General features: G+C 37.3%; 1 protein-coding gene across 2 annotated transcripts in view; it reads right to left on the bottom strand.

Annotated features, from left to right (window-relative positions):
* The window catches only part of npdc1b (neural proliferation, differentiation and control, 1b), a 36,019-nt gene extending 18,039 nt beyond the window's left edge, over window positions 1–17,980 (bottom strand). For both annotated transcript variants that reach the window (XM_051695766.1, XM_051695767.1), the window contains exon 1: window positions 17,656–17,980. In XM_051695766.1, the coding sequence (XP_051551726.1) occupies window positions 17,656–17,740 (85 nt within the window). In that variant the 5' untranslated portion in view covers window positions 17,741–17,980. The remainder of the gene's footprint in view (window positions 1–17,655) is intronic.
* Between the last annotated feature and the right edge of the window lie 476 nt (window positions 17,981–18,456).

The following is an 18,456-nucleotide window of genomic DNA, read 5'->3' as shown; positions in this document are numbered from 1 at the left end:
TAACTGTGGGACCTTATATAGACAGGTGTGTGCCTTTCCAAATCATGTCCAATCAACTGAATTTACCACAGGTGGGATCCAATCAAGTTGTAGAAACAGCTCAAGGATGATCAGTGGAAACAGGATGCACCTGAGCTCAATTTTGAGTGTCATGGCAAAGGCTGTGAATACTTATGTACATGTGATTTTTTTCGTTTTTTTATTTTTCATAAATTTGCAAAGATTTCAAACAAACTTCTTTCACGTTGTCATTATGGGGTATTGTTTGTAGAATTTTGAGGAAAATAATGAATTTAATCAATTTTGGAATAAGACTGTAACATAACAAAATGTGGAAAAAGTTAATCACTGTGAATACTTTCCGGATGCACTGTATATATATATATATATATATATATATATATATATATATATATATATATATATATATATATATATATATATTGAATGCACTGTAAAATGCTTTGGATAAAAGTGTCTGCCAAATGCACAAATGTAAATGTTCATCATAACACCACATGGCAGGGCTGACTTCTGACTTCAAGATTCATTCTAACAAACAATATTGATAAAGGTACAGATGAGCTGCTCAGCTTTTGTTAGCTTTCAAACAGCAGGGAAATACAAATAATCATCAGCAAAGCTTTTGAAATTAACAATTGAGTTCCACTTCTGGTAAAGACTCAGCCATTGAAACCTTGGCTCCAGTTTCCATAACAACTGCTATGGCAACTGAGTAGATGTGACATCATCAGGTGTGAGTCACTGCCATGCAGTAGCTGAAAGAGGGTGGGGGGTGAACTCTTCTGAACCAGAGCAAAAAAAAAAAAAAAATCACAACCACAAGAGGATGCTATGAAGATTGTGTAATCTAATATGTTCAAACCAAATGTGCCATCATTATAAATTGGAGTTGAAGAGTTTGAGTCCATGTTGAAGATTCAAAATCTAATTTAAACCTGGAAATAAATCGCAAGTCTTAGTATTTTTGAATTTTGAATTTGAAATGAAGAAATGTTATTGATGTAAAATTAATATGAAATGGACTGCCCAATTCCCACTACTTAGTAGATCCTCGTGGTGGTGTGGTTACTCACCTCATTCCGGGTGGCGGAGGACAAGTCTCGGTTGCCTCCACTTCTGAGACAGTCAATCCATGCATCTTATCACATGGCTCACTGTGCATGACACCACAGAGACTCCGCATGTGGTGGCTCACGCTACACTCCGCGATCCATGCACAACTTACCATGCACCCCATTGAGAGCGACAACCACTAATTGCGACCATGAGGAGGTTACCCCATGTGACTCTACCCTCACTAGCAACTGGGCCAATTTGGTTGCTTAGGAGACGTGGCTGGAGTCACTCAGCACACCCTGGATTCGAACTTGCAACTCTAGGGGTGGTAGTCAGCGTCAATACTTGCTGAGCTACCCAGGCCCCTTTGATTCTGCACTATTTCTAATCACTAAGAGGCAAAGCAAATTAACGACATCGATCAATCTTTTGTACAAAAGGCCAGATTTTTTTTTTCTTTTCATTTAAGCACACAAGATCTTTGGAACATTCTCATATCATGCTGAGATAACATGGTTCATCAAGTTTTGCACAAACTTGCAGAGTCTCTGCCAGCTCGAGTGCATTAAAGCAATTACTAAATATCGAAATTCATTTTAACTTTTCACAGAAATTGTTATGCTTATAATATAATTGGTAATGAAAAAACTGTATTAAATTAGCTAATATTTACTAATGATCACCTTAATACATTTATTGGATCATTAGTTGCCATCATTAATAGAAAACTTAAAGAGCATATAATTCTATTCTATTGACCACGCCATTAGGCTCATTAAAGATCTATATCACCCTATGAATCGACATTTATTTCAATGCTTAAAACAACAGTCATTGTCTGTAAAGTAGTTCAGCAATTTACTTTTTACTGGAACTGTCCATTAAGCATGACAGAGAGGAAGGCGTGGGAAAACCTTAATAACCTCATCATCAGCAATGATGTTTTTTACAAGAATACCACAATCGCACTGTAAACAGTGGTGTGGAGATGGACACATTAGTTCTCTGGTGACTCTCTGTCAGCTTATGATCTTAACAATCTAATAAAGAGAGAAACAGAACCACTTTTTATTTGACAATCTTTTAGTCGCACATACAGTCCCTCACATGCACATGCACAAACACACACACACACACACACACACATCTCATTAAAAATTAATTTCCTGCTCTTTATCACACTTGAGGTCGAGGGAATCCATCCATCTAACTGCCAATTTCTCCAGCTATCACTTTAACGTAATAAGAAAAGATCACTTCCTCAGATTACGTATGACTATCACACATGCATCTGCATGTGACAGGAAACAAACCATCTTAATCAAACCATAAGAATGCTCTGTGTGACACTGTTGCTGATAGGATATTAGGTCCAGAATTGAATCTACTAGTGTAGCAGTGACTGCAATATTAAAACATTTATTCCCAGTCAAGGGAGATATACTGTATTAGTTATTTGTTGCAATTTTGTTTCAGTAAAAAAGATTGAGTGATTAGAAGTGATGGGGAACAAATCATTCAGTAAATACAGTAATCCACATTATCCAAATGTAAATCCCACTTTCAAAGCACTTGAAAGCACACACGCACATGTGCCCAACCCATAACCTCCCTAGCCCTCACAGAAAATGTTTTGCACTTTAAAAAAAGTTTTCTAATTGAGGATGTCCCTGTATGTCCCCAAAGGTAGGTTTTGGCAGATGTAGCTCACTTTTGGGCACAATTTTGTTCCCAAACTATAACTAAGTACACACATACACACACACACACACACACGCACACACACGTTAGTGCGGCTATCCTTATGAGGACTCTCCATAGACATAATGATTTTTATACTGTACGAACTATAGATTCTATCCCCTAACCCTACCCCTCACAAAAAACTTTCTGCATTTTTACATTTTCAAAAAAACATTGTTTAGTATGTTTTTTAAGCATTTTGAATTATGGGGACACTAGAAATGTCCTAATAAACCAAATTTATAGCATAATACCCATGTAATTACCAGTTTGTAACCTAAAAAAAAGTTCTTGTAAAACACCCAAACCCGCCCACACACACTGCAGCTGCTATGGATCATTTATACATTCATCTCTCACTTTGCTCTGTTCATGCTTCTGCCAACAAGGCCAGAGTGTCTCTGCTAAGGGGGGAAAGTGTCGGCGTCCAGCCGTGGTTCAGACATATGTCTCAAGGTGACCCAGTCATGCTGGCCTTGCTGTGCAGAGTAAAGATTAAACTTATCCAGGACAGATTGAAACAGGCTTCTGTTAAGAAAAAAAAAAACATATTGGACTGAAAGAGGATGTAGAGATTTAGCTCAAAGTAGAGCTGTTTTTGAAGATTATTTACCTTATTCTGCATAATGCAGGAAAAGCAGAGGATTATACAGTATGAGACTGACCATGCACCTCCGGAGGCAGGATTTTAAGACATCATTGGCGCACTCCTGACTCGAAGGCTGTTCCAAAAGCTAGATATCTAATTTTAGCCAAATTGTAAGGTAGCATCGTACGCATCCTTCACCGGGTAGGCGATCCCAGAATGCACCGTGATGAGCTCGGCGGAAAAATTAATACAAGATGGTGGATGAAGCAAGATACATTTTATATAATCCATTCACTACAGAAAAGTGTCAATATATAACAGTTTAATATGACACAAAACCAACTATTTTATCCAAAATGTGTGTGCTGTGCATATTTTTGCTCATTAGAGGGTCACGTTGTTTCTCTTGCGTCACCTGTACTGAAATCAGTTGTGAGTTGAGTCTTGCGTGCGCTGTGCGTGAGGAGCACTCTTTGTATGATGCGCGGAGCTGCCGCCAATGTAGAGCGTTCCAAATCGCTCTCTTATGAAGCATCATTTCAGTAAGGATGCTGCCATAGAAGACAGCTGCCTATGTAGGCAGGAGACAGCGAAGTAGTTCACTACGTTTTGGACCCAAAGTTTACTTAATTAAACAAGTTTTGGAGACACCACTACTCAATTACAATTCAATTGAGGGAACGAGTTTACTCAATCAGTTGAGTAAAGTCAACTTATTAATAATAATTTAATTAATAATAATAATTATATATCACACATATACAGTGAAATTCTTTTTCTTCACATATCCCAGCCAAGCTGGGGTCAGAGTGCAGGGTCAGCCATGATACAGCACCCCTGGAGCAGATAGGGTCAAGGGCCTTGCTCAAGGGCCCAACAGTGGCATCTTGGTGGTGCTGGGGCTTGAACCCCTGACCTTCTGATCAGGAACTCTGAGCCCTAACCACTGAGCCACCAGCAGTTCAACTGGTAGTCTTATGAATTATCAGTCACCTATCAATGCAATTCATGAACACAAATGAAAAAAGAATGATGTTCTATGTCTGTCTTTCAGAAATCTGTGTACACTTGCTTATCAACAGAGAGTTTGAAAAACATGGTAAAGTACTGTATGTTGAAGAAGTGTTTTCTGCAGGCTGTCACTCTCAAGAACTTTGTGTTACATGTATGCGACATGACAGGTTGACTGAGGAGGGAACAATATTTAATAGTCCAGACAGCTGCTGGTTCCATCTGTCTTTTTGAGGTGTTGAGTGCATATATATATATATATATATATATATATATATATAATTTTTTAAATGTCAAGAATAAGATGTCAGAGAGCCAATAAATAGCACTCTCCAAATCTCAAAAGTGTTGGAAAAATCAAAATAAAATTATTACAATCCTGTCACTTCTCATTATTCATTCTGTCTCCTGCTGATGTTTCATGCTGTCTACAAATTAATAATTTCCCTGCAAACTGTTAAAGAATCGGAAAGCTCGAAGAAACCAATTCCAATTAATTTTGGTGCTGGTAGTCCCTCAGAAATTGCAAACTTCATCTTTAAATGTAGAGTGCATTCAAATGTTTCAATGACTAAATTTTATTTATGACAGTGTCTACACAGTCACTTTCCAATCTTAGCATGTTTCTGATATAATGTATATAAATGATGACTGTATACTGTATAAATATATAAAAGTGTTGCAATTAACATTATTCTAGACAACTCTGTTTATCTGACCAACTCGGAATACATAAAAAAAACATCACATTTTGTGAGACTTTTGTGTCCAAAAACAGTATTTCAAGGCTATTTCTTTCAGCTGTTGTCATGATGAACCATGAGAAACATAAAAAATGGCTCCTCCTCCATTTTTAGCCACCTCATATTCTTACTTCATTGCCTGCTTCCTGACCTCCTGATTGGTCCTCATGTGTTAATACATTTGTCTCATTCAGGGCAGAAGTTAGGTTGCCAGCCTTGCCTCTAAATTAGTAATGAGCTGAAATCTATTATGTCACTTAGACAGGAAATGTAATGACCCAATTAATGAATAATGTGCAGTGAACGAAGCACACATTTGTATGCATTATTGAATCAATCAAAAAATAAAAGAACACCATATGGAATAAAAAGCTAAATTAAAATGTTAAAATAATCACTTGCCTTTGAAAGTGCAATAAAACAACAAATTAGTGCTTCTTTCATTTGAATACAATGTGCATGCATACAGTATACTACAGTACATAACAGCTTCCTTATTACATACTGTACACTGTAATAAATTAGTCAATTTACAGACTTTTTTCAACAGTACTGTACTGCTTTCTACAAATACATTATCACACTGTAAATAACCTCACATTAGGGAGGTGGGGTGGGGCATTAACGATTCTCATTAACGGACATCTTCATTTCACTGGAACACATACAGCCACTATTTTTGCTAAGTCCATACGGCATAGGTTCGACAGAGAAGTAGAAAATCGGCCTTATCAATGCCCATCTGCCTAAAGCCAAAAGACGGTAATCTTGATTATATCCTAATTTGCTTGTCTTCTCGCACTGTTATTATTTATTCTTGACTTGCGAACTAAGTTAATATATTGAGTTTTAAAGTTCCATTGTCTTTTTTCTGTGTAAGAGGATGATTGAATGTGCTTTGGTCATTCGTGGTGAAAAGCCAACTAAAATTAGCATAACATTTCTTGCAAGTATTATATCTGCATTTGCTGGGGGGACATGTCCTCCTCACTTCTAGAAATTTCTCCCAACTTTCCAACGAAATTATACTTTATATTTTAAGCGTTTCAGCCGACATGAGAAAATATAGCCGGTCACATGCACCGATCAGCCACAATATTAAAACCACCTGCCTAATATCATGTAGGTCCCCCTCGTGCTGCCAAAACAGTACTGACCCGTCAAGGCATGGACTCCACAAGACCTTTGAAGGTGTCCTGTAGTATCTGGCGCCAAGACGTTTGCAGCAGATCCTTTAAGTCCTGTAAGTTGCGAGGTGGGGCCTCCATGGATCGGACTTGTTGGTCCAGCACATCCCATAGATGCTCAATCGGATTGAGATCTGGGGAATTTGGAGGCCAAATCAACACCTTGAACTCTTTGTCATGTTCCTCAAACCATTCCTGAACAATTTTTGCAGTGTGGCAGGGCGCATTATCCTGCTGAAAGAGGCCACTGCCATCAGAAAATACATGGTCTGCAACAATCTTTAGGTAGGTAGTACGTGCCAAAGTAACATCCACATGAATGCCAGGATGCAAGGTTTCCCAGCAGAACATTGCATCACACTGCCTCCGCCGGCCTGCCTTCTTCCCATAGTGCATCCTGCTGTCATCTCTTCCCCAGGTAAACGACGCACACGCACCTGGCCGTCCACATGATCTAAAAGAAAACTGCGATGCACAGTGTGTTCTGACACTTTTCTATCATGGCCGGCATTAAGTTTTTCAGCAATTTGTGCTACAGTAGCTCTTCTGTGGGATCAGATCAGACGGGCTAGCCTTCGCTCCCCACTCGCATCAGTGAGACCTAGGTGCCCATGACCCTGTCACCGGTTCACTGGTTGTCCTTCCTTGGACCACTTTTGGTAGATACTAACCACTGCATACCGGGAACACCCCACAAGTCCTGCCATTTTGGAGATGCTCTGACCCAGTCGTCTAGCCATCACAATTTGGCCCTTGTCAAAGTCGCTCAGATCCTTACGCTTGCCCACTTTGCAGTGAACAAAACTACATTAAGTTCCTTCAGGAAACTACAATGCATGATTTAACATACATCCATACCCTTACAAAAATCAACCATGGCTTTACTACAGCTGGTATTTGTAGTAAAACCATGATGGATGTCCTGTCCCTGGCTGGTCACAAAGATATCAAGCTTCTGATGGAACATTTTCAGCAAACCATGAGACTGGTGTTGCATGCAGATGTGTTTTATTTTGTTATTTTTTTCTTTTTGTATTTCTATCTGCCTCTTAAGTTATGTTCTATATTTTACTGTGTGTTTTTCCCTACAGGTTTGTTGCGACTGCAGCTGATGTAAAGAGACACTCGCTGTATCTGCTAGTCCTTATCTGATTCTGAAGTATGAAGGAGCAGAAATGTGGACTGACTAATGAAAGAGACATAAAATTGATAAATATTTGTAATCATTTTTTCAAAAGCATTTGCATTGTAGTGTCTGTTTGAAATGAGCAGTTGATGTGTATTTTTATTTTATTTTTTATCTCAAACATTATTCAGTTTTAGGTGGATCAGAGCAGGCTGAGGCTATTGCTGGTTGACTGAAAATGGAGGCATGCATGATAGAATTCATTCAAAGGTGTTATGCTTACCCTTAACCTTTTGATTATTTCTTAATTTTTCTCTAATCTTTGAACTTTTTAAAATCAACTAATCTTAAAACGAATATTTTGCTGTCAAGAATAATGATTACATTCTATGTTCCTAGACACTTTATTAGGATAATTCTGAGTGCTGTCAAAGAAGACAAGAATGTAAACAAGAAATGTAGTGCTGATACAAGAAATCTGTCACAGTCAATCACAAAGTCACATCTTTACTCAAAACCACATGATTTATAAATGGGATTTTTCATTGTAATGAAACTTCCATGCCTAACAACACTCACCTCATCGAATCAGCTTCCTGTTAAGTCATCTGCATTTAATGTACTTATTCTCTCCTCTCCAGAAAAACACACGGGCACCATACTGGCTCCTGTCTTCATGACAAGAAGGCAAGTTCAATCTCAAATCATCCTTTCCTCCCCTTCTATCTGTCTGTCTTTGTACCTATCTCTCTTTCCATAAAATTCATGCCCTCTCTTGGTCTGTTTTTTGTATCATATTTTATGTCTGTCTACCAGTCTACTCATGCACAAACACCTTTACAGCACATCTCTTGTTCTCTTAGAAACACCCAACTTATAGCACTTTCTCGAACACCTGAATGCATGCATACATTTTTTCTTATGTAACAGGGATACACGTACATGTCTATTTACTCTCTTTTTATAATCAAATGATATCAAATTCTAAGTAGTTCATTTTCAGTCTCATTTGAAACTTGAGTATTGTATGAATGTAGTGAGTGTATAGTTTGCTCTGTATAGCCTTTGCTGTTTGTTTTTAAGGCTGTTTATTTAGTCACAAATGTTTTCTTCCTTATTTTCCTATCAGACTTGTACAGTATGAATCCTACTCCTTGCCATACCTGACCAGAGGTAGTGACGCTTTGACAGTTTTTGGCCTTTTCACAAGAAGATTCAGCTGCACTACACTTGAGTTAACCCTTTCATTTTCTTCTTCTTCTTCTTCTTCTTCACTGCTGTACACCACACTGTCACACTCACTCTACACACACATGCACAGACTTTGTGATTCTGGATTTGGATTTATGTTTAAACATAAATGTATATTATATTATGATATAAATTCAATTTTAATATACAGTTTAGATTTATTTGATAGTAATTTATATATTTTTAATTGTATTACATTTATTTAGACTGACTGGTTGATTCAGTGTATTTGGTTTTTTCGTATAAATAATACACAAGAACAAACACCTTCTCAATCTTCTTTTTTATCTATTTTAAAATCCTACTTTTGTGCATTTGCCACATTTATTTATATGTAATAGTGCAATGTATTTGACAGTGAATAGAAATATTACAGATATTAGAAGATATTTGAATATAGCTGTATTAATTTTAATAGCTTGAGAAACTGCTGGAAGTAATATACTTTATAATTGCAGAAATTGCAGCTGTAATATAGAATATTGTATCAACATTGTAGAATTAAGGTACACAGCTGGAAACCCAGCTGCCAGTACTTTACTGTGAAATTACAGTACAGCTGTAAAATGGAAAACGATATTGAAAATGTAGAATAACAGTAAACGGCTGGAATCACTGCTGCTAGTATTTTACTGTAAATTTACGGGTAAATTTGTTACACTGTACTGTGTCCTTGACTCGGCATAAAATATGCCATTTCAGAATAATAACTTTAAGTCTACATCTAAAGGCAAAGGCATTATAGACTGCAGAGGGTCTATTGGGCCATGATGGTTCAGATCAGGAGAAAGTTCCTTCTCAGGTGAACTCATGCTGCACTTCATTCTGCAGACCCAGTATTGATCTTACAAAGGGAGCCACGCAGATTTCACACATGCACTGTGTCATTGTCAGGTTTAAGGTTATAAGATCATCTAAGGGTGTTTGGGGGCTGGGTCTCATGGCACTAAGAATTTCTTAACATCTGAATTTAAGCTGCTGTGTGTAATTTTTTCAAAATTAATATACTTCTCTCCTTTTTTATATTCAGAGACAACATTATAAGTAACTCATTCATTAGTAGAAGTGAAAACACCGGGCATCTTTGGCACTTTCAACATTGCTTTGTTTGTCTTAGTGGCCTAGCACAGAAACATTGGCTCAGCAAATGCTGAGCAGGACTACTTGCTAATCCAAACAATGGGAAACGGGGGGAGGTGTTTGGGAAACCTGATTGTAAAATCATCATTCATTTTGCAATTCCGTTTGGTGTCGCTAGTGCTGCAGAAATTACACACTGCAGCTTTAAGCACATGTAGAAAGATTGTATTTATCCTGACATTTCCAAAAGCTATTGAACTAATGCATGTTCCATATATATGAGACATAAGAAATGCGATGACAAAACCTGGGGCATATTGCGCCTGAAATAATGCGGCTTTTCCACATACTGAAGAATGCATACCAGATTATGAAGCAAGGATTGATTTATCACTTCTACATTGTAACAAATAGAGAGAGAGAGAGAGAGTGAGTGAGTGAGAGAGAGAGAGAGAGAGAGAGGAGAAAAAGGTGAAAGAACAGATATGTGAGAATAAGAGAGAAAAAGAGAGAGGGCAGGAGGGAATTAGAGTAAGAAGGAATGGAGAAGAAACAATAGATGAGAGTTTGAGAGGAGGCAGCTTGAGAATATTCATGACGGATCTTAATTACTATGGCACAACTCTTGAGTGGCAGCTGTAACCTTTTTGTTTGAATAATAATCTTCCTACTGTGTCCCTGTCTTACATCAGAGGAGCACAACAGAACTAAGACAACAGAAAGTGACAGAACAAATGCATTATACTTTCTACCAGACATCTCTCCTAATTTTAAAATCTACAAAAAGATTTAGAAGCAAAAGAGAAAAACTGTCAAAGCGCCACTATAAAAATCCTGTAAAATGTACGGTAAAAAACTGGCAGCTATGGTTGCTAGAAATTTGCAGTAAAAAATACAGTCACCATGCTTCAGGCATTACGAGATGTAATTTTGGTGCCTTTATATTTTAGAGTTCACCATTAAAAAATATTATGTTCATTTTACAATCTACTGGAACAACAAAAATCAGCTTTGTGTTTTTAAATGTACTGTTAACCACCAGGTAACACAGGTAAAAAAAGGTCACATGATAACTTTAATTTCATTAAGAGCGGATGTTTCGGGAGAAATGGCCAATAAATATGTGTAGTGGGTGCACAGTGTCACTCACACAAACACAAAACACCATCAGGGTAACCCACGTAACACTACGATAATGCAATAAACAATAACTAAACAACATAAAATGTTACATAAAACACTCCAATGTACAAAAATATGCTATAAAAAATAAGAAACATAAATATTTCAATAAATTATCATCAAAAGTGTTGGGTCACGCAGGGACTTTTAGAAACACCGAGTTGTTTTCAACCATAATTAGACAATAGATTACTGTAAAAACATGCATTTACTTGTTAAACATAATATAGATTTTCACCATTAACTGTAAGGTAAATCAGACTTTTTATGTCTAAGAGCATTTTTATTTTACAATATTTTTACAGTAAAATGTCTTAAAATCTAATTTTTTTAGTTAACTAATAAATAGTTTTCATAATGCAGCATGTTTACATTATTTTATCCATTAAAATTATGATCAGCCACTGTTGTATAAAAAGAAATAAAAATTTTAGAATATAAATAATAAATAATTAAAATGATTATGAAAAAAAGAGAAAAACAATTTGATAGATGCTCTTCTAGCTCTCACAGCAATGCAGTGAAAATCCTAGGTTTAGGCATTTCTAAATCACACACACACACACACACACACACAAGGATTATTGTCCAAACAGCTCACTGTTTAAAACATCTCATCCTCTTTCACTGCAGCTTAGTTCTGACGTGGAGTTTAGTCTCTCTCTTTACACAAACTCAGGCATATCAGGCAATAGCAGAACAGGAGCTAAAGCACACAGGAAGCAGTTTACACTGGAAGGTGATAAAGAGAGAGAGCGCTGGAAATGCGCAAGGCCGCCCACGCGCCAAGCATTAAATCAGAATTGTGTCTCGTACAGGAGGCAACATCAGCAAGAAGCACCAGAAACAGACTCAGATGGACATAACCGTATTATCTCTTTTCGAGCACAATTTCTGAGTGCTTAAAGGGACAGTTCACCAAAAATTAACATTTTGTTTCATTTCCTTACATTTGCTAACTCTCATGTTGTTCCAGACCCGTATGACTCTCTCTCTCTACAGTGTAACACAAATACTGTATAATGAAAGTCACTGGGGATTGGGTCTGTAAGGCTCAAAAATGACAAAAAAAAAAAAAAAAAGCACAATAAAAGTGTATCTTAAAAAGTGGTCCATAAGACATGCAATATTCCAAGTCTCCTGCTGGCATTCATTAGCTTTGTGTGGGGAAAAAACTTTTACTATTCTTTTAATGTACTTTTGAGTCATTTTGAAGCTTGACATACCGAGTCCCCATTTACTTACATTGTATGAAAAACAGTGGGAAGAATATTCTTCAGTATTCAACTTTTGTGTTCCATGAAAAATAAATAAATAAATAAATAAATAAAATACAGGTTTTGAACGAGATGAGGATGAGTAAATAATAGCAGAACTATCATTTATGGGTGAATGTTTTAGGTGATCTATTGCTTTAAAAAAGCCCTTGATCTGGTCAGTGTTTAATGTTGAAGCAGATTTCATAATATAGCGAAATGTTTCAAAAACTGAGAGAGAAAAGCAGTCAAGCTCAAATGTTCTTTGGCCTTGCCCTTACAAACTTCATTCAGAATAACTGCTTTGGTTTGGCCTTCACTAATTCTCCTCATGGTTCCTTCTTCTGTGTCTTGTTTTCATCTCTCTCTCTCTCTTTCTTCCACAACAGCAATGACAGCTACCTCTTCTCTCTGCATCTTAACGATCTATATTACTTCTTTGTGATTGTGTAACTACCTCTAGTATGAGGTCTCTGATAGAACCTTTTTAATGCTCATTTTATAAAGGTTACTTAAATGGTCTTCATTCTCATTAGCTGGTCAATTACCGACTTTACAGCTCCTCTACAGAGTGAGCAAAGCCCTGGCAACTCGCAATAGCCTTGATCAAATCTCTTTTCTTCTCTGATTCTAGTTAAATATCACCCACCACGTTCATATCCACTTATGCAGCTTAAGGTCTCTACTTTCATGTGTTTATCACTCTAAGAGACTGTTTGCTGAATCCAGTGCTGCAATGTTGTCAAGGAGATGCATGGATTATAAATGAATTCATAGATCCATAGATCCATAGACATTTTTCCAAAGAGTCTTTTAAGCTTAGTGAGAAGCGAAGTAAAAAAAAAAAAAAAATTGTAAAAATGTACACTCAATTTTTTTATTTTTTTTCAAGATTTAAGCATTTCAATTTCATAACAAAATTACATCAAATTGAACTGATTAATGTTTAATCAAATAATAAAAAAATACTACATGTTTTAAGTTATTGGTATTAGTTTAATTTAGTTAAACATTACACAAATTCATTGGATGGAATTTTGTTATGAAATTAAAATGAGTATATCAAAAATAGGCTAAAATACTTTTTTTATGTAGCGATATGTTCTTTCGTTTTCTATAGCAAGCTACTGATCTATTTATTATACCCTTACAAAATACCTTTGCCCAACTTATGTTACGCAAGAGACAGTGTGAACTGATTCCCCTCATGGACGCGTATTGGAGAGTGACCAAAAGCGAACAATTATAGTGAAAAGGACTTACTGATCTGTTTCTCACCCAAAGTGATCGAATCGTTTTTTGAACCACTGGAGTTGTATGGATTACTTTTAATATGACTGTCTGTGGTTTTTGGAGCTTTAAAGTGCTGCTCACCATCCACTTGCACTGTATGACCCTACAGAGGCGAGATATTCTTCTAAAAATCTTCGCTTGTGTTCTACTGAAGAAAGAAACACACATCTGGGATGGCAGGAGGGCGAGTAAATGATGAGAGAATTTTCATTTTTTGGGTGAACTAACCCTGTAAGATGGTAGCTGTGTTTTGGAATAGGGGTAGCTGGTTTCTTTTTAGTCTAAGCTGGTCCAAGCTGGTCTTTAGCTGTTCATTGGCTGGTCATTTTCAAAAAACTGTTTTTTTGTGGGTCCAAGATGTTCTACCAGCTAATGAACGAACTGTAAAAAAAAATTCAGTTACATTTATGGTAAAATACCAGCAGCTGGGTTTGCCAGAAATGTAACACAAAAAAACATATTTCAAGCTTTACAGGATGTAATTTTGATGCCTGTACAATTTACAATTTAATACAGTTTATATTATCAAATGCTAAAAACTTGATATAGTAAATAGTTTCTGGAAATATAAAGGTCTACTTTTCACTTTAAATTGTATTGTTAATCACCGTAGTAACTACAAAAAACAGAACATCCCAATGTACATAACTGATATCACAAATAAGAAGAAACATAACTATTCCCATTAAATAAAATGAAACATGATGGACGCATGGATGTCTGGGAATGCCTGATTATTGCTTTTACTGTCATTTTAAAAATAGTTTACCATAAACATGTATTCTCTTGTTAAGCTTAATATAATTTTTTACAGTTAATTATACAGTAAAATCATCATTTTTACATCTATAAGAACTAAATGTTTACAGTGGTTTACTGTAAAATGACACGTATTGTCTTGTTAAATGTATTATCTGTTTTTTACTGTATATGTTAAGGTAACTACCGGTTAACCAATTAGTGTTTTTTTACTGTAGCTTTTTACATGATTTTACTGTTAAACAGGGAATAAAAACGGAACGTTTTTCATTTCGGTTTGTTCTAAGCAAAAACTTGATTTTTTTCTGCAGCCTCCTTTCCAAATGGTTACCGGCTAGAACAAAATAAAAGAACAGTTAATAACGTTCTTTTTAAAATTACAGTGTGCTAAGGGTGGGTGAAATACCAATTGCAGTGTTGCCAGAACTCACAAGAGAAACAAGCAACATGGTCTGGAAAAACAAGCCCAAAATAAGCCACTTGCCTCACCAAAATAAGTGAAAGTAAGCAATCATTTTTTTCCCAGTGTGGTGGAATTATCAGCATAGAAATCATAACAAACATACAGTTAATTAACAGTGAAAGGAATATTCCGGGTTCAATACAAGTTAAGCTTAAACTACAGCATTTATGGCATAATGTTGATTACCACAAAAATTTATTTCGACTCGTTCCTCCTTTTCTTAAAAAAAAAAGCAAACATAGAGGTTACAGTGAGGCACTTACAGTGGAAGTGAATGGGGACATTGAGAGTGAATGTGGCAAATTTTTGGAGGGTTTAAACACAGAAATGTGAGGATTATAATTTTATAAAAACACTTGCAATAATTCTTTTGTTAAAACTTGTGTATTATTTGAGCTGTAAAGTTTTTTACAGTCATTTTAGGGTTTGTTGACATTACATTGTCATGGCAACGAAGTTGTGAAATTGGCTATAACTTTATACAGAAAAGGTTAGTAAGCGAATTTATCACATGTATCCTTTATGTCTCATGGCTATACTTTTGAAACTGAGTATTTGAACATTCACAGATTAGCCCCCATTCACTTCCATTGTAAGTGTTTCACTGTAACCTCGATTTTTGCTTCTTTTTTTTAAGAAAAGAAGGAACGAGTTTAAATTATTTTTTGTGGTAATCAATATTATGCCACAAATGCTGCTGACTGAGCTTAACTTGTATTGAACCTGGAACATTGCTTTAAGTATAATTTTTATTACAGATCTGCTTCTCAGTCAAAACCCGACAGCATCAAATCTGTATGAATGCATCATACAGATTTGTATGTTGTTAAAAAGGTCTTTATTCACAGAATGCGACATCCACAACTGGCAATTAGGCAAAGAAATGTGTGATGCAGCAGTTTCCTTCAGGATCAAAGCACGTTTCATTTTTTCAGACAACATGAAGTGGTGTAGTTCCAAAAATGTACTTTCATAAACTCTTTGGACTTTAGTTTCATGAAAAAAATTAGCGGAACAAAATTAACCAGTTATAACCAGTTACCAGCATTTAAAAATGACGTTTTCAGTCCGGAACAATTAAAAATCACTGGTTCTGGTTTTCGGTTACGTTCTGCTAAAAATGGCGTTCATTTTCGGTTTTCATTCCTTGAACCGTTTATAGTGTCTGCTGTTAAAATTATGGATATTTCTTACAGTTCATCTTATGCCGGCTAGAAACCAGCCACTATGTTCCAAAACACATCTTAAACTAGCACTTTTTTGTTGGTGTACTCTGTAATGACTTATTCTAACAGCTCTTGCAGAAAACATAACACAAAATAAATAAATATTCCAGATTTGTCTTTGGATTGTTTTTGGTCTTGTGTAGGTTTGTGTAGGTAGGTTTAAGGGACTCTTGTCGCATTCATCAGACCAGGCCACTTTCTTCCATTGCTCCATGGTCCAGTTCTGACGCTCACGTGCCCATTGTAGGTGCTTTCGGCGGTGGACAGGGGTCAGCATGGGCACTCTGACCGGTCTGCGGCTATGCAGCCCCATACGCAGCAAGCTGCGATGCACTGTGTGTTCTGACACCTTTCTATCATGACCATCATTACATTTTTCAGCAATTTGTGCTACAGTAGCTCTACTGTGGGATCAGATCAGACGGGCTAGCCTTCGCTCCCCACGTGCATCAATGAGCCTTGGGTGCCCATGACCCTGTCGCCGGTTCACCGGTTGTCCTTCCTCGGACCACCTTTGGTAGGTATTAACCACTGCATACCGGGAACACCCCACAAGACCTGCCGTTTTGGAGATTCTCTGACCCAGTCGTTTAGCCATCACAATTTGGCCCTTGTCAAAGTTGCTCAGATCCTTACGCTTGCCCATTTTTCCTGTTTCCAACACATGAAATTCAAGAACTGACTGTTCACTTGCTGCCTTTCAAATATTCCACCCCTTGACGGGTGCCGTTGTAATGATATAATCAATGTTATTCACTTCACCTGTCAGTAGTTTTAATGCTGTGGCTGATCGGGGGCCTGGGTAGCTCAGCGAGTATTTACACTGACTACCATCCCTGGAGTCACGAGTTCGAATCCAGGGTGTGCTGAGTGATTCCAGCCAGGTCTCCTAAGCAATCAAATTGGCCCAGTGGCTAGGGAGGGTAGAGTCACATGGGGTAACCTCCTTGTCGTTGCGATTAATGGTTCTCGCCCTCAATGGGGCACGTGGTAAGTTGTGCGTGGATCGCGGAGACTGTCATGCACGGCGAGCCACGTGATAAGATGCGCGTACTGACTATCTCAGAAGCGGAGGCAACTGAGACTTGTCCTCCGCCACCCGGATTGAGGTGAGTAACCGTGCCACCATGAGGACCTAGTAAGTAGTGGGAATTGGGCATTCCAAATTGGGGAGAAAATGGGATAAAAAAATGTAAACAAATGAAAAATTAAATAAATAAAAATGTTGTGGCTGATCTGTGTGTGTGTGTATATATATATATATATATATGCATATTATAGTGTTATTACCAACAAAGAATAACAGCTTAATAATAATATCATATCACAACCCGTGACAATTTGGTTCATTTAGTAACAGAATGTGAGCAAAAATATTCAGGTAGTAGGCTACCTAAGAAATATTTAATACATTTTAAATAATCAGAATATCAGGATAGGCTAATTATGACTTTTAGAAAGGGGTTCCAGTGCACATGTGGACTGAGAAACGAATTTATTGAATACATGTCCTCTCTCTATGGTTGCACAACCAATTTCGCACAATGTTGATATGCATGGATATAGTTTATTTAACCCAATGACATGCCTGGCATCACAGTCAGGGTGTTCTACTGAAATAATGCGTCTCCGTTATATTATCTTTAGTGAAATCCAATCCTCTTACCTGCCATTCCAGCGCTGACGGCGACTGTTGCGATGAAGAAAACCACGGTGAGCGGCGAGGCCCACGATCGACTCAGTGATCGCATCCTGACGAACAGTACAACGGTCCGGGGGATCCGGGGTTTATCATTCCCCCGTCCCACTGGAAAACCGTCGACAGTAATCTAATTGCAATGACACTCAGTACACGCAGTAAGATGTGTTTACAGTGCGGCGGGATCATTCGCGCATCCTCCGCCCGGTGCTGATGCTGCTCAGAGAAGATCACTCTGAGCGGGGGGAAATACCCGATCTCGAGCTGGGAGCGCAAGCTACGCAAAACGATGTCGTCATTACGTCAGGATGTTATTCGTAATCCTCTAAATAAGGCGAATTACGTTTGAAATTGATCATCCCTATACCCTACTCACTCCGAAGGACAAAGCTCTTGATGTGGGCACTCTGAAGGGAGCATGGCATTACTGTATGCATGTACACTTCGCTAACATTCTTGAGGAAGATCCCTTCGTGAAAAAAAATAAAAAATTAAAAAATAACAAAAATTGTCTTAATTTCCTTTGGAACGACCCTTTGAGTGGCGTCCCCTTCCAAAACTGCCTGTCAAGGGCGAAAAAATACAATTTGGAAAACGCCCATAAATATCACCATTGGGCCATTTCAGAGGTTGGGCTAGAAAAAAAATCTTTATCAGTCACTGTGACGGATTGAGTTGAAAAATCTCCGTCATGGTCTATTTTTATCCGACATACTTGTTTTCATTTCATAAGTACTAGCTGCATTCAGGGGCGTTGAATCCAATAAT

The sequence above is a fragment of the Myxocyprinus asiaticus genome, chromosome 4, assembly GCF_019703515.2.
Source record: "Myxocyprinus asiaticus isolate MX2 ecotype Aquarium Trade chromosome 4, UBuf_Myxa_2, whole genome shotgun sequence".
Lineage (NCBI taxonomy): Eukaryota > Metazoa > Chordata > Actinopteri > Cypriniformes > Catostomidae > Myxocyprinus > Myxocyprinus asiaticus.
This window is presented reverse-complemented; position numbering and strand designations above follow the sequence as displayed.